Raw genomic sequence first — 14,370 nt, forward strand, 5'->3', positions numbered from 1 at the left:
GCTAGAGGGGGCTGGAGTTTCTCCCTTCACTCAGGCAGGTTTGGCTCTGATAAAACCCCAGCAGGTTTGATAAAATAGACTGAAAATTAATAAAAGGAAACCTTGTTTAGAATGGAATCAGGAGGTCAGCAGGGGGAGCTCTCCTACCCTGCTACAGTTTGTCAATCGCAGAAGATGTACCTTCCAAGTCAGTTCTACTTTAGCTGCTACTTTACTATCCCAGGAGGAGGAAGAAAGGTTCTTTTCCTCCCCTGGCAACAGCCCAGCCAATGAGAGTTGTCACAACTCAGCCAATGAAAAGCCACTATACTTCGAACTCTGAGTTTACTCCAATGGACTTTTTGCTTATAACAGCCTTTGATATTTCCCCCTTCTTGTATAAAAGACCATTCCTTTGCTTTGTTTTGCTGCATTGCCTGTGATTTTGCCTGCTCTTGTTGTGTAGCTTGTGTGTCCCAGAGGAATGCAATTCTCCACTATTCCCAGATAAGCCCATTTGCTGGTAAAATAACTGGCGGTTTTATTTTTTATTTTTTTTAAAGATTTTATTTATTTATGTGACAGAGAGACAGCCAGCGAGAGAGGGAACACAGCAGGCGAGTGAGAGAGGAAGAAGCAGGCTCCCAGCGGAGGAGCCTGATGTGGGTCTCGATCCCGGAACGCCGGGATCACGCCCTGAGCCGAAGGCAGACGCTTAACGACTGCGCTACCCAGGCGCCCTAGTGGTTTTATTTTTAAGGGTGACAGGCATTGGTAAAATAATTTCTCCTGAGGGCAGGCCTTGTTACGAAGAACCATATCCACACGGTTCCTTTTCCCCCGCTCCCTGTTGAAAACACAAGGAGATTTTTCTTCGATAGCCAATGTAAGTATCTAGTAGAGCTCTGGAGTGGGGTGAGGGTTAAAACTCAGAGAAGTATGACTTCCCCGTATGACTTGGTCCCCCTCGAGTTTTTAATTCTCAGACTTGTCTATACTGAGTGGACGGCAGTTCATTACACTTCCAGCTCTCCCACCTTGGCACTTGTTCCCGGAAATGGTTTCTGATTGTGGGTTTCTCCTCGGATAAATTGTGATTCTCTGTATCTGTCTGTTTGTCTCCAGTTTTGGGGGTGGCTGTTTGCCCTGTGACCTCACTTCTCTGATGGACTGTGATACTGGTGATTTATAATAAATAAATTTGGTCTTTGTCCCATGTCTAGGACAGAGCTCCTAAAACCCTTGGAATTTTCTAAGTTTTGAGCGCTAAGTTGTCTTTTGTTATGTTAATGAGGTGACTTTTGGACTCTGCCTCAGGTTGGGGGCTGGTTGTGTGTGTGTGTGGGGGGGGGGGAACCAACCAAGAATATAGGCATGGAAATTTCAGCCCCATCCTCTGACATCCTGGCTGAAGAAAGAAGCTGAAGTTTGAATCATTCACCTCCAGTCAATGATTTAATCGATCATACATATGTAATGAAGCCTCCATAAACCCCCAAAAGGATGGGGTTCAGAGAACTTCTGGGGTAGTGAGCACGTGGATTTGCGGATAGTAGTACACACAGAGGGCATTGAAGCTCTGGGCCCTTTCCCTTACCTTGGCCTATGTAACTCATCCGTCTGGCTGTTCCTGAGATACGTTTTTATAATAAGCTGGTGACCTAATAAGTTCTTTGAGTTCTGTGAGCTGTTGTAGCAAATTAAGTGAACCCAAGGAGGGATGATTGGAATCTTTGATCTGTAGCTGGTAGGTCAGAAGCAAGGTGATACCCTGGTTTTGCCAATGGCATTTGAAGTGGAGTGGGGGGGGGGTGTCCTCATACAGAACTGAATCCTTTGCCTTTGGAATGTGATGCTATCCAGGGATAGTGTCGGAAATGAGCTGAATTGCAGGACATGCTGCTGGTGCCCAGGGAATTGCTTGTTGGTGTGGGAACCTCACCCCCACCAAACACAACAGACACACACTGGGATTTGGTGAGCAGGACACCTTTTACAGATCTAAAAGTAGTTGTTGATTTCGTAGTTTGTGCAGCTTTCTACTTGTTATTAGGATGTAGTGGTGACTTTGAAGCTCCTCACATGTGGGATGAAAAATGGAAGTTGTAATATATTTTTAAAATGCTTAAATTCACTAATAATCAGGAACTTTAAAGTAACTACAAGACAACAATTGGGAAAAACAAGAAACATAATACATATCACAGGCAGAGACGCTAGGGGGAGAAGAGGTCATGGGAGATCATACTCTCATGCATTGCTGGTGGAAAATGTGAGTTGTTACAGCCTTCTGGAAGATAATTAGGCAGGATTTATTAAATGGTACACATTTTTTTCTGACCTAATTCATTAGAATCATTAGAAACTCACACAGATAAATGGTAAGTAGGTAAGAATATGTGTACGAAGTTGTTGGGAGAGGGTCCTCCGTCCATATACACACACACAGGAAAGGGTCAGGCATAATGATTTCCCAGGCGTAATCTCCCTGGGAAGGTGGATTTTGTTTGGCTTTAGAGAAGTTCCCCGGAGAAAGGGTTAGCTATAAGCCCTCAGTAGCCAATTCACTCACAGCTTTTAGGGATGGGTGCAAAAGGGACAGCAACATCATCCACTACAGCTTAGAAAGGCATATTATGTGACCTTGAAAATAATGAATCAGACTAGTTTCAGCTGACTTAGAGACATTTCTGAAAAAGCAAAGCTATGTAAAATGATCGATCTCTCTCTTTTTTTTTTTTTTGACGAAAGCAACGTTTTCTCTCTATGTTTGTATTTAAGTTATGTGGGTAAAGAGAAAGTATAGAACATCCAATGGGTAGTTTATATGTGATTCTTGGGGAAAGAGAATAAGTGTGAAAATGATGCAGATAGAGATGCGGAATAGAAGAGAATGTTCGGTGCAGGGCAAAAGTGGGGAAAAGAGATTGCACTTTGATTATAATGAACAAACAATAAATGGAGAAATGTTTTGAAATGTTTGGTGGTACAACCCGGTCCCTGTTGGGCTTCTGTCCCTGTTGGGCATATTCTGCTCTCTCGTGCAACTGTAACCTGGGAAGGAAGTTTTACAGCTTGGCAAATTTTTACCATCTGTAGTGAGTTGAATGGAATTGCCCCCAAAAGATAATGTCTTGAGTTCTAGGCCCCATGTCTGTGAATGTGATGTTATTTGAAAACAGGGTCTTTGCAGATGTAATTAACTTAAGGATCTTGGGGTGAGATCATTCTGGATTTAGGGAATGACGGGTTTCCTAATAAGAGAAAGGAGAGGGAGATTTGTGACCCTGAGACAGAGAGCGGAAGGCCCTGTTGAGATGGAGCGGAGTTACTTCATTTCCCTCTAAAGTCACAATTTAGTGTAGGTAATGGTATGACACTGCTTTTAATGCACCTAGTCTACTAATGATCTCTCCAACAGAAGGCTTCATCTATATATAGGAGTTTTCAGGGACTGCACCATGTTTTATGAGTATTAGTATATTCTTAATAATGAAGTATATAAATTTTCTTGTAATCTAAAGATACAGGCAGACACTGGGTTTAGATACATTTAAATTCAAATTTTGTAGGTAAGTGGCAAAAATTTCCAAGGATTATGGGATACCATAGCTACTAAAGTGGAAACATTTAACTACATGATTAAAAAATTGTAAAGATATCAGATGTTCAAACTTGCCTTTTCCTTCAGATTAAGAGATAGATTTATTTAGACAGCTGAAACAGGACCCTGTAAGAGATGTTTTGTCTCCTTGACTATTCCCTCAAGATTATCAGAAAGGAATGAATGACCTAACTAATTGGATGCTTGACAGGGCCTGCAGTAATTATGTAAGTGATTTTCGTACACGATGCTCTTACATAATAACCTGTGTAGTTTATGTGACTGTAAACAATGTTGTTTTATTTTAAAGTTATCCGAAGAACTGTTCACCAGTGTGATGGATACAGGACATGATGGATCTTACAGAGGTACTTAAGTTTTCTCTACTATCATGTGAATGCCTAACTAGCTTTGATTATACACACTAAATGAGCTCAAGGATACTGTGATAATAAAAGATACTAATAATATGTAATTTAAATGTCCTGGGGAAAATACTTCAATGTTATGGTTGATTTAAAATATCTAATATGTAAAGATTTTTAAATATAGTACAAATGGAAGAATTAAGGTGTAGGGTGTTTATAAGACCAAATAAGTATTTTGACTTGAAAGACTCTTTTCATTTGCTTTAGTTTTCCAATTCTTTCCTTGCTGCCAAAATCCTAACCTCTTTTGATTAATAAGATGCTAATCCCATTGGACACTTATGGCTCAATAGACTTGAGTGCTGCCCGTCCTGTAAGTCCCATAAAAGTGAGCAGCTGTCACTGACTTCATTCTCTTGTGCATTATTCTCCCCTTTCCTTTTCTGTAACTATCAGGGTTTCCTGTTCTATCTCCTGAGGAACCTCGTAATGCAATATTTAGACCTCAGTTTTATTTTAAGTCACGAAACAGTGCCTGAGGCTTAACTTAGTTGCTGTGTTTTCTTGTCATTTATTTCTGTCAAAATGAGTTCCTCTGAAATTATTTTCATCAAGAATTTTCATCTTGGGGTGCCTGGGTGGCTCAGTCAGTTAAGCATCTGACTTTTGATTTTGGCTAGGTTCACGGTCTCAGGGTCCTAGGATTCAGCCCCGCGTCAGCTCTGTGCTCAGTGGGGAGTCTGCTTGAGATTCTCTCCCTCTCCCCCTCACCCCGCTCACTCATGCTCTCTCTAAATAAATAGAATCTTAAAAAAAATTTTTTTTCATCTCATATTTTGCCATCTGAGTTTGAATGATGATTTCCTTGAACTATTAAGGACGTGTTTTTTTTTCTTTTAATTATTTACAGTATTTTCTACTAAGGATTATACACAACTTCAGGAAATGACTTTATGAGACTATTTCAATTGACATATTAAAAAATGAGAGCACTGATGTTTCACCAATGGCAAAGCTAAAAATGACAGAGCTAATGGCTATCATGGGAAGTAGAAGCTCTTAACCTCTAAGGTCAACTGGAGAGATTCACCGTGGTGTCCCTTTGTAGGGTAACTTGGAAATGCAGTAGAAGGCCAAGGAAACCCAGGAGAATTCTCATATTTCCATGTGACTTCCTTTCCCTCCCTCTCTCCCTCCCTCCTCCTCCTCCTCCTTTTCTTTCTTTCTCTTCTTTCTTTCCTCTTTCTTTTCTTTTCTTTTCTTTTCTTTTCTTTTCTTTTCTTTTCTTTTATTTATTAGGGAGAGTGAAGGAGAGGGAGAGAATCTGAAGCTGACTCTGCACTGAGCACAGAGCCTCTTCTCACAGCTGTGAGATCATGACCTGAGCTGAAACCAAGAATCGGATACTTAACTGACTGAGCCACCCATGTGACACGCTTTCTTAAGGGAATGTAAAAGCCCCACTGTGAACATGTATGATAAAGAACACTGCCTTTATGTTTGAAGGGATGGTGGAAATGTAGAGGCATGGCATCAAGAATGCTTTTTTCCATCATGTGACCAAGTTTTCAGTACATAATTATAAATAAGCATTTGCTCCTGCCTTTATTATGTCTATTGATGCATAACAAATTACACCCAAAACTTGATTTAAGATTTATTATCTCACAGATTCTGTGGGTCAGGAATCAATCTGGGAGTAATTTAGCTAGGTTCTCTGCCTCGGGGCCTCTTGAGTGGCTGCCAATGGCAGGGGCTACTGTTGAGGCTCCACTAGGGAGGATATGCTTCTAAAATCACTCTTGTGGTTGTCAGTAGGATTCAGTTCCTTGTGGGCTGTTGGCTGGAAACCTTTCTCGGTCTCTTGCAACGTGGGCCTCTCCATAGGTGGTTTTCAACCTGGCAGGTGGCCTCTGTCAGGGTGAGTGAGTGAGAGATCGAGAGAAGCCCATCTTTTTACAGCATGACATCCCATCACTTCTGCTCTATACTCATTAAAAGCTAGTCATTCTGTCCCATGCACGCCCTAAGGGTGTACTACCAGGAAGTGAGATCAGGGAGCCGTCTTAGAGGCTTCGCATCACATACATGCAAAATACATTCACATACTCCCTAGATTCCCAGAAGTCTCATTGCATTATAATATCAGCTTGAAGTCCAGGATCTTAACACTGAAATCAGGTCAGCGTGGGCAAAGACCCTCAGGTGTAATTCTTTAAGTACAGCGTCTGGGATCCTCTCCATGTGTAGACCCAAGAAGCTAATGGGTCAAGTCATCTGCCTTCCACTCGCAACATACAATAATAAAGCAGGCATAGGAGAACTGCAGTGAGACATTCCTGTTCGCAAGGGGCAAATGGAGACTCAGAGGAGTCTCTACATCCAGCCCACACTCAAGGGGAGGGGGTTGTGCAAGGGTGCGAAAACCAGGAGTGGGAGGGGTCACTGGCGGCCATCTGAAAGGCTGCCAACCACACTGCCCTTCTATTTGACTCTAAAAATAAAAAGAAGTAAAAATTTAAGAGCAGTATTTTATGAAGCATAAGGTACAGCTGAGTTTACAATATATATTGCATTCCTGTGAGCTTGTATTGCATTCTTTTCTTTGGCTCAGGGTAAAAATTCTTTTGCATTACAAGAATATTGGAGGAAATTGCTTAAAAATTCTGTCTCCTTCTATCATGGCTATAGATCTGATCACTGACTCTTACACTGTCTAATTTTCCAAAAATTTTCAAAATGTTTTCCTGAGGTTTAATATCGCATCTGCTATAGCTCCGTACTTATTCCTCAAGCTGCATTCTGTATTTCTTCTTCAGTTTATCAATACATTGATTGCATTTGCATAACATTCAAATTACATTCCTTGGTGAAACATGAGTGTCTCTACTTTGAATATGAGAGCTGTTCTGGTTTCTTCTTTACACTACTGAGTGAACTAGAGAAATAACTTTTCCACTTGTTTTCTCTATACTGCTTAGTTACTATATAAGTAATTTTTTTTCCCCCTAATCACACATTTCTTCAAAGTAACACAGATGAAGAACTGTGATACAAACTAGAAATTTTAGGTAGGTCAGGTTCGACATCAGTTACTTAACCCCTGAATGGTAGTGCCGCGGGTAACGAACACTGAAATTTTACTAAATGTGCAGTTTGAGTACTTCTCTTGATGGAGCAATATGTATTGGGTGCTTTGTGATACTTTGGAATCTAATTTTATATTTTAAACATGTGTAATTACTATGAAAAAGTATCTATAATAAGCATATCCAAACCAGAGCATAGATTAGGAAATTTTTTTTTAATTTCTGTATGTTCCTGAATGATGTCAAAATAATAACAAAAATTTAAAACAACATACAGTGGCATCTGTGGAAACCCTAAGATAACTATAATATCTTTAATAATAATGCTTCATATTTTTAATATTCTATGGCATTTCCATTTAAGAATCATACTTTTCCCCCTTCTATAAGTATCTGTATAATTTTATGAATAATCTATCCAAGTATGCAGAACAGGCCTTTGGGAGAGAAAAAAATACACTCAATATTTTTCTTAACTGACACCTGACTAGGTTTTTTGACATGCTATGCTATCAGTTTTTATCTTCAATGATATATGAAAGATCCAAAATCAAATTGGCTGTCTCCACAGCCACCTGCAGGCCACTAAGCTTAGCAGTAAAACAGTCCAAGGTCAGGTTGTTGGTTGAGCCCGTAGCCTCATGTGGAAGGCAGGTTTGTGGTGCAAAGGGATGCCGAGTAGTCTTCAAGAAAGACCAGTGGAGTTCTTCCTGGCTATTGTATAGTCCGCAGCCACATCTTGAAAGCAAATCTGGCCAGTGAACAACAGAAGGAGACTCTGCCTGAGCGGACCAAAAGTGTCCGTACTTCATGTCAGTAAGAACTTCACCTCCATCATGTTCTAAAGAGCCAGCGACAGATTCCAACGCACTGCAGAATGCTTCAGTGATTAGCTGAAGCTCTGTCTGAGTACATCCATCATCTTTGAGAATGCTTTCTGGCTCGTTACAGGTCTAAAGAGTAATAAAACCATTGAAAACACATACAGAGAAATATTATAAAAATGTTTCTTAAAAAATAAAATACTTGATCGGACCCTTATCATAAAGTTACTATTTATGTTCAGTTTCCTTAGGGGTTCAGCACAATGCTAATGGGCAAGCATGGGCCAGCTGGCCAGGCTATTATTCCTCAACTGGGTTAGTGAGAGTATAAATATATACTAGTCATGTTATCAGAATGAATGAATCAGAATAAACCCCATCATCAGCTTACTCTGAATGACTGCCCAGTCGTGCCTCCTCAGTATATGATGGACAGGGCATAATGCATACCTCGCAGGTTTTAATACACACAGGAGGAGGTTCCTGGAAGGCTAACGTCCAAATGAAGTACTTATCTAGAGTCGGCAGAGGGTCTGAGATTTGTTTAAAATGAGAACACACGTAATTATTAAGACAAAAGCCATTTAGGAACATGTGTAATTTTTACATCAATGTTTTAAAAATAAATAATCTCTTTAAACTAGTGAAATGGTAATATAATTTTAAACCTTTTTTTTTGGTCCCACCATTCTAAAGAAGTTTCTCCTAGCAATTTCATGGCAGAAAAAGTAATATATTAACAAGCTAATAACTGAATGATAGTTAAAACCCATATCCAAATTATTTCAAAGCAGTGACCACTTTTTTTTTTTCTGCCCAGGAGGTGTGAACCAGATGAGACCATCGCTACTGAATGTTCTTTTCCCATATTTTCATGCCGTATTGTTTCTTCAAAATCCTACTCAAAAAACCTTCCTCCTCCAAAAAATTTTCTAGTTTACTTAATTCCATTTGCAGACTATATTATTGTGTGTTCAGCATCAATACATGGGCCTGATTTTGTTTTTCATAATGTATATTCTGATAACTTTTCATGAATGGGCTTTATCATCAAATAGATTTTAAATCATTTTGGGAAACAGGGCATATCTGTAAAAAGCATTTACTCTCACTCTAATCCTAGTCAGCCGCTGGAAGCTCTGCAGTCTGTCTCTCTCTCTCTCTTATTTTTTAAGTTCAATGCAGGGCTTGAACTCACAACCCTGAGATCAAGACTTGAGCTGAGGTCAGGAGTCAGATGTGCGACTGACTGAGCCACTCAGGTGCCCCCTGCAGTCTCTTAATAACACTCCCGACTAACCAAAGGATCAGCTGCAAATATCTGGAAAACACATACCTTTTTGTATCCATTTTCCAAAAAAGTAGATCAGTATTTATGAAATAATTAATCAGAACTATAATGCACTAAATTTATCTATTATCAGGACATAGTTTCCTAAATGAATAAAAAATACTCTATTTGATAGAATTTATATCATAAATGGATACCAATTTAAAAATTATAATAGAATCTAATACTGGGAATGCATTGTTAATTGAAACTAAGTCTTTTCTTGATAGTCCAGAAGGTACTGAAATATTTTGTAGAATCTTAACACTTTCATTATGACTATCAATTATGATCATACCACAGCAGTTGAAATCTCTAATACAACTTCCATTAACAGAATGCTTATTTCAATATGCAGTATTTCAACAATACTCAAAGAATGTGATCATTTGGTGAAAGGATGGATTAATAATAATCATTGTGATAAAGATATTACCTTATATTTGCAAGTGTTATTTTCCTCAAGTGTTTTCAAATACAAAATTGGAGTTAGGTTACTGAGAAATTAAGCATTAAAGGCTCCAGGGTATCCTGATTTGGTTTATTATCTCATAAAACAAATGTCGCTGAGAATTCAGGTAATCTGAGCGGGTCCATCCAACCTACCTTGTGTCTGATATATGCCGCCAAATGAGTTTCAGTACAGCCGCCTCCCAACAAAACGTACGGTTCCTTGATTGTCAGCTGCAAAACATGCAGTGCGGTTTGACATGTGAGCTGAAAAAGAGACGAATCATCAGAATCAGACATTGACATTGGATTCACAAAGAAATATAACCATGTTTTCAAGGGAACTTAGTAGACTCAAAGAGCTGGATTTCAATTGCAAAAGAACAGAACTTGTGTTGCCAAGGTTGTAATGTAATGAATACATTTTGGAATAATAAAGACCAGAGATTAAAGAAAAATATTTTAGCCAGATGTTTGTTTCCATGGACCAGATAAGTATCATCTTTCATATGCACTTAGCTCTTCAAACTGAGATTCACAAATGGATGGCCTCAAAATAACTGGGTCAGCAAGGTTTGCTAGTATTTCTACTAAAAAAATTATTTCAGTCTAAATAAATTAGCTGTATACATGCTATATAATTTCTTTCAAGTTGCTATGGAAGTAATAACAGCTATAACCCAGTAGTAGTAAAAAGAAAAACACAGAGACCTTTCATATTTACCAAGGATATATCCTTGACTATATATGAATCTTTAAGTTTGTGACAATACCATAGGTTATCACTTCTCTCATAATGTATAAGTTGCATGTGTTATTGCTGGTAAAAGACAACAAACTCTATCAAGAGGTGGATGATGGGTATGGCTGGGGAACTCATTTTCTCGGTGAATTATTCATACACGTTAGCATCAAAGAGTACACAGTTCAAGTTAATTGCTAAGAAAAGTTCACATGTCAAGGACCTTTAGACAGCATGTGAATACTAGAAATAACTGGTACCACTCGCCAAGTCTCCTGTAATCTCACAGGCAAGTCAGTCAGCTTACTTAGGACATTAATTCTGTCATTTTTGTTGTTTTTGCTTTCTAAATCACCTGGGAAAGTTATGAAAAACAAAACACATAGTCCGACTATTTAATCCCAGCCTCAGCCCCTCAATAATGGAATTCAGTCTGTGACCTACCTTTAGCTCATCCCAGGCAGTGTCATTTCTGTTGCAGAGAAGCAAACTGCAGATAGTTGCTTCATTAGGAATAAGATGAAGAAAATGTTTGAAGCCAAATTTTGCAGGGCACAAATCTTTCACGCTTCCGTAACTACTAGGAGAGATTGAGCCTAGGGAACCAATAGGCTGTGTTCCTATTTTTTAAAGTTCAGAAAAGACAAAACGTATGAGTAAAGATGGAACATAAAATAATTTAAAATTGATTCCTAGCCAATATAAAAGTCCCACAAGCATACACTTTAAAGCATGAAATATAGAATAAATAACAAGATGCTTTTTTTTTTAATATCATGTTAGTCACCATACAGTACATCTCCGGTTTCTGATGTAAAGTTCCATGATTCATTAGTTGCGTACAACACCCAGTGCACCATGCAATACGTGCCCTCCTTACTACCCATCACCAGCCTATCCCATTCCCCCACTCACAAGATGCTTCTAAAACCTATAAAATAAGTAGTATTCTGCCATTAAAGTGATAGAGAAATAAAGCAAAGCAGAGGTTCTTTTGGTTTACAGACTTCTTTGAACATCTGTTAGGAGCTATTTTGTAGTCTCTAGAAAAAGGCACACAAAAATGTGCATACATTTTCTGGGAGCTTACAAAATTTGCAAGAACCCAGAAAATAATCACTCACTGAACAATTAAACTTCTTTGAATATTCTTAAGTCGCAAACAATAAGGAATACTTGAGTAATCTGAAATTTAAGGATAAAAAAAACCACACCTACAGGTTGTGTTATTTCACTTGGTGGACGCAACAGAGAATCTTGTAGATGAGCCACTGGACGTAAAGCGAATCTCTCATATCATTTAACTTTTCTGGGTGGGCCTCCCCATAGGAGAGTAAAATGGGGATAATGTCTGCTTCACAAGTAAAGCAAATCAGATGTTCAATGCTGTGTATGCCATGACAAGCTTCATACACACCAGTGGCCCACGCACAATAACCCCACTACTTAATCCAGATCAGTAAGGAATTATTCCTGAAAGGGGGAGAAGGGAGGTAATGTTAACCTAGATACACTAGGGAGGGTGGAAAACATAGTTTACCTAAGCCATGGGCTTGGTATAATTGTTTTTTCCCTTCCTTTTTATCTCAAAAGGTCTCTGCTCCCAAGATCCAGGACTAAAGCTCTGGCTACTTACATCATGTTGTAGTTATATGTGGGATAAGTAGGAGTTGTGGGCTGGTGTGGAAACCCAGTGCCCACTTAAACCATTGTTTCTATGACAAATGTTAACATCTTAATTTCTTTAGAGAGGGAGTGAGTGAATCTTAAGCAGGTTCCACACCCAGCATGGAGCTTGATGTGGGGCTTGATCCCACAACCCTGAGATCATGACCCCGAGCTGAAGTCAAGAGTTGGATATGGATGCTTAACCGACGGACACACCCAGGCACCATTTTAAAAACTAATCTGCAAGACCCAATATTCACAACTGGAAAAGTCATGAAAAACCAGTAAATATTTAAAACTATGGGTCTGATCCAGAACATCAACAAGGAGTTCCATAGAACTATTTCCATTATTTCTTAATAATTTCCACTTCGACAATCATAGGACAGCCTTATAGAGATAAGGCAATAACCCAGATATTAGGTATTCAATACTGGCATTCATACTACTGCTTTTTGAAGATTTGTAATAACACTAAAAATAGTGAACTTTAACAATGGCTTAAGTCTGATAAATGTTGCAGTCGATCAGAATGGAATGACTGATAGGCTGTCAATGCAATTCAAAGGGTATTGAAAGTGGCTCAAATCACAAACTCTACATTGTCATGTTTCTTTGGCTGTAACATGAATATCCTTATGTCTGATTTTAAATTGTAAAATACAGTGAACTTCTTGCCTGTTACAATTCTGCATCTTACCAAATATTAGTCAATTCAACAGACATTTTAGAACACCTCCTGTGGACCAGGCCTGTTGTCAGTGCTAAAAATAAAAGACAATCCTGATTCTCAAGGAGCTCAGCTGGAAATATCTGGGATATTTAAAGCTAGTGCGTGTGCGTGCACGCACACATCCACCCTCCCACTCACCCCTAATTAGGAATTACTATTTAGGCAGTACAGTAGTGAAGAAGAAAGAAGTGAAGGAAAGGATATTTCAGCTGCAAAATTACCTTCTGAATATAATGTGATTTCTACTTGTAAAATTCAAGTAGAAGAATTTTGTGTCAAGTATGAAAGACCTTAGGATTATGAGGCTGTTAAACTTAATTGGAGGGTTAATGGTTTGAGTATAACAGACTCTGTAGTCCTTTCTGGGGCTGGAAAATACAGAGAAATCGCCATAAACACTCACTTTTAAGTAAATGAACATTATAGGATGTTTTTGAGAAGCCACCTTTGCTGGCAGAAATGATACGCATGCTGTGAGGTTGGCAGCTTCTAAAATTTTTCAAGATGTTAACAGTGACACACACCAAGAATGTCTCTGCTCAAAAAACAGTGTGATTTATTAACTGTAAGGGGCAAAAGCAGAAGGTGCTTTTTACCTGTCACTTTACTCAGGGGTTCCATCAGAGCTGCTCCAACTCTGTCTACGGCAATTACACGGTGCACACTGAGAAACTGTTTCAAAGATGGGTGTATAACTTTTTGGCACATGACAAGATCTACGCGATCGCTAACTAGCTGCCTTCCTAAGTTAAGCAACTGCTCCAGGACTGCATTTTCAAGAGAGACCCTGGAACTGACCACCACAGTTCCGTCTCCAGTATCAGAGAGATCTCCAGATAAAGAAGCACAAAAAAGTGCTACCTTGAAGGCATCTGATTTTTTGATAGGTAAGATCTTCATTAATTGAACTTCTGACACTTCAATAAGTATTCCAGGGAATACAGTAGAATCTAGAACTCTTTGACCTTTTAAAGGCACAATTATACTCTTTCCTAAAACGAGGCGGTCTTTGGCATTTTCTGGAATTGTAAGCAAAAAGGCTCTCAGAACCAAAGCACTGATATGGTCTGTCTCCTCTCTGGTGAGCATACAGGCAGGTTTACTTGTTACTATACTGCGCACCAAACAAAGGAGGCGCTGAGGACTGCTAAAGTCAACTAGAACTCGACAAGCACAGGACTCGGACTTGAGGTAACTGGTGCAGAGGCGCAAAAGATGCTGGTTTAATTTAATAACAGTGGCGGGTGTCAAGCCTAGTCTCTGAACATTTTCAATCAGATTGCAGCAAAGAAGGGCCGTGAATAAGCCACAGTCACTGAAGCACGACACGTGATTCTGCATGGATGTTGTCAAGATCTTTAAAATGGGATGGGTGACGGGAAGGTTAGAGAGCAGGGCCGATGACTGTGAGGTTGTGCACACGCAGCCTCCAAGGCCGTTGTGCACCTGCTTCAGCCTGCCTGAAGGGCCATAGCTCGATGTCAGGATTCCTTTCAAGACACAAAGTGTAGCCCTGACTCTCTCATTTGTCAGTGGTTCACTTTTACACAACGACGGCTTTTTAGCTTCTAAACGAGACATCT

General features: G+C 39.3%; 1 protein-coding gene and 1 long non-coding RNA gene across 2 annotated transcripts; one reads left to right on the plus strand and one right to left on the minus strand.

The window, feature by feature from the left end:
* The first annotated feature begins 235 nt into the window (after positions 1-235).
* On the plus strand, positions 236-9,806 carry LOC148108060 (uncharacterized). The gene is made up of 3 exons (XR_015720949.1): positions 236-865; positions 3,894-3,951; positions 8,685-9,806. It is a non-coding gene; the product is annotated as an uncharacterized LOC148108060 (long non-coding RNA).
* MKKS (MKKS centrosomal shuttling protein) lies at positions 5,597-14,368 on the minus strand. The gene is made up of 4 exons (XM_045808990.2): positions 13,384-14,368; positions 10,831-11,006; positions 9,801-9,911; positions 5,597-7,993 (listed from the first exon to the last, which is right to left on the minus strand). Exons 1-4 carry the CDS (start codon positions 14,366-14,368, stop codon positions 7,553-7,555), a joined length of 1,713 nt encoding a protein of 570 aa, XP_045664946.2. The 3' UTR covers positions 5,597-7,552.
* Between the last annotated feature and the right edge of the window lie 2 nt (positions 14,369-14,370).

Source organism: Ursus americanus, chromosome 22 (assembly GCF_024610735.1).
Source record: "Ursus americanus isolate L20-20 chromosome 22, mUrsAme1.1.p, whole genome shotgun sequence".
NCBI lineage: Eukaryota > Metazoa > Chordata > Mammalia > Carnivora > Ursidae > Ursus > Ursus americanus.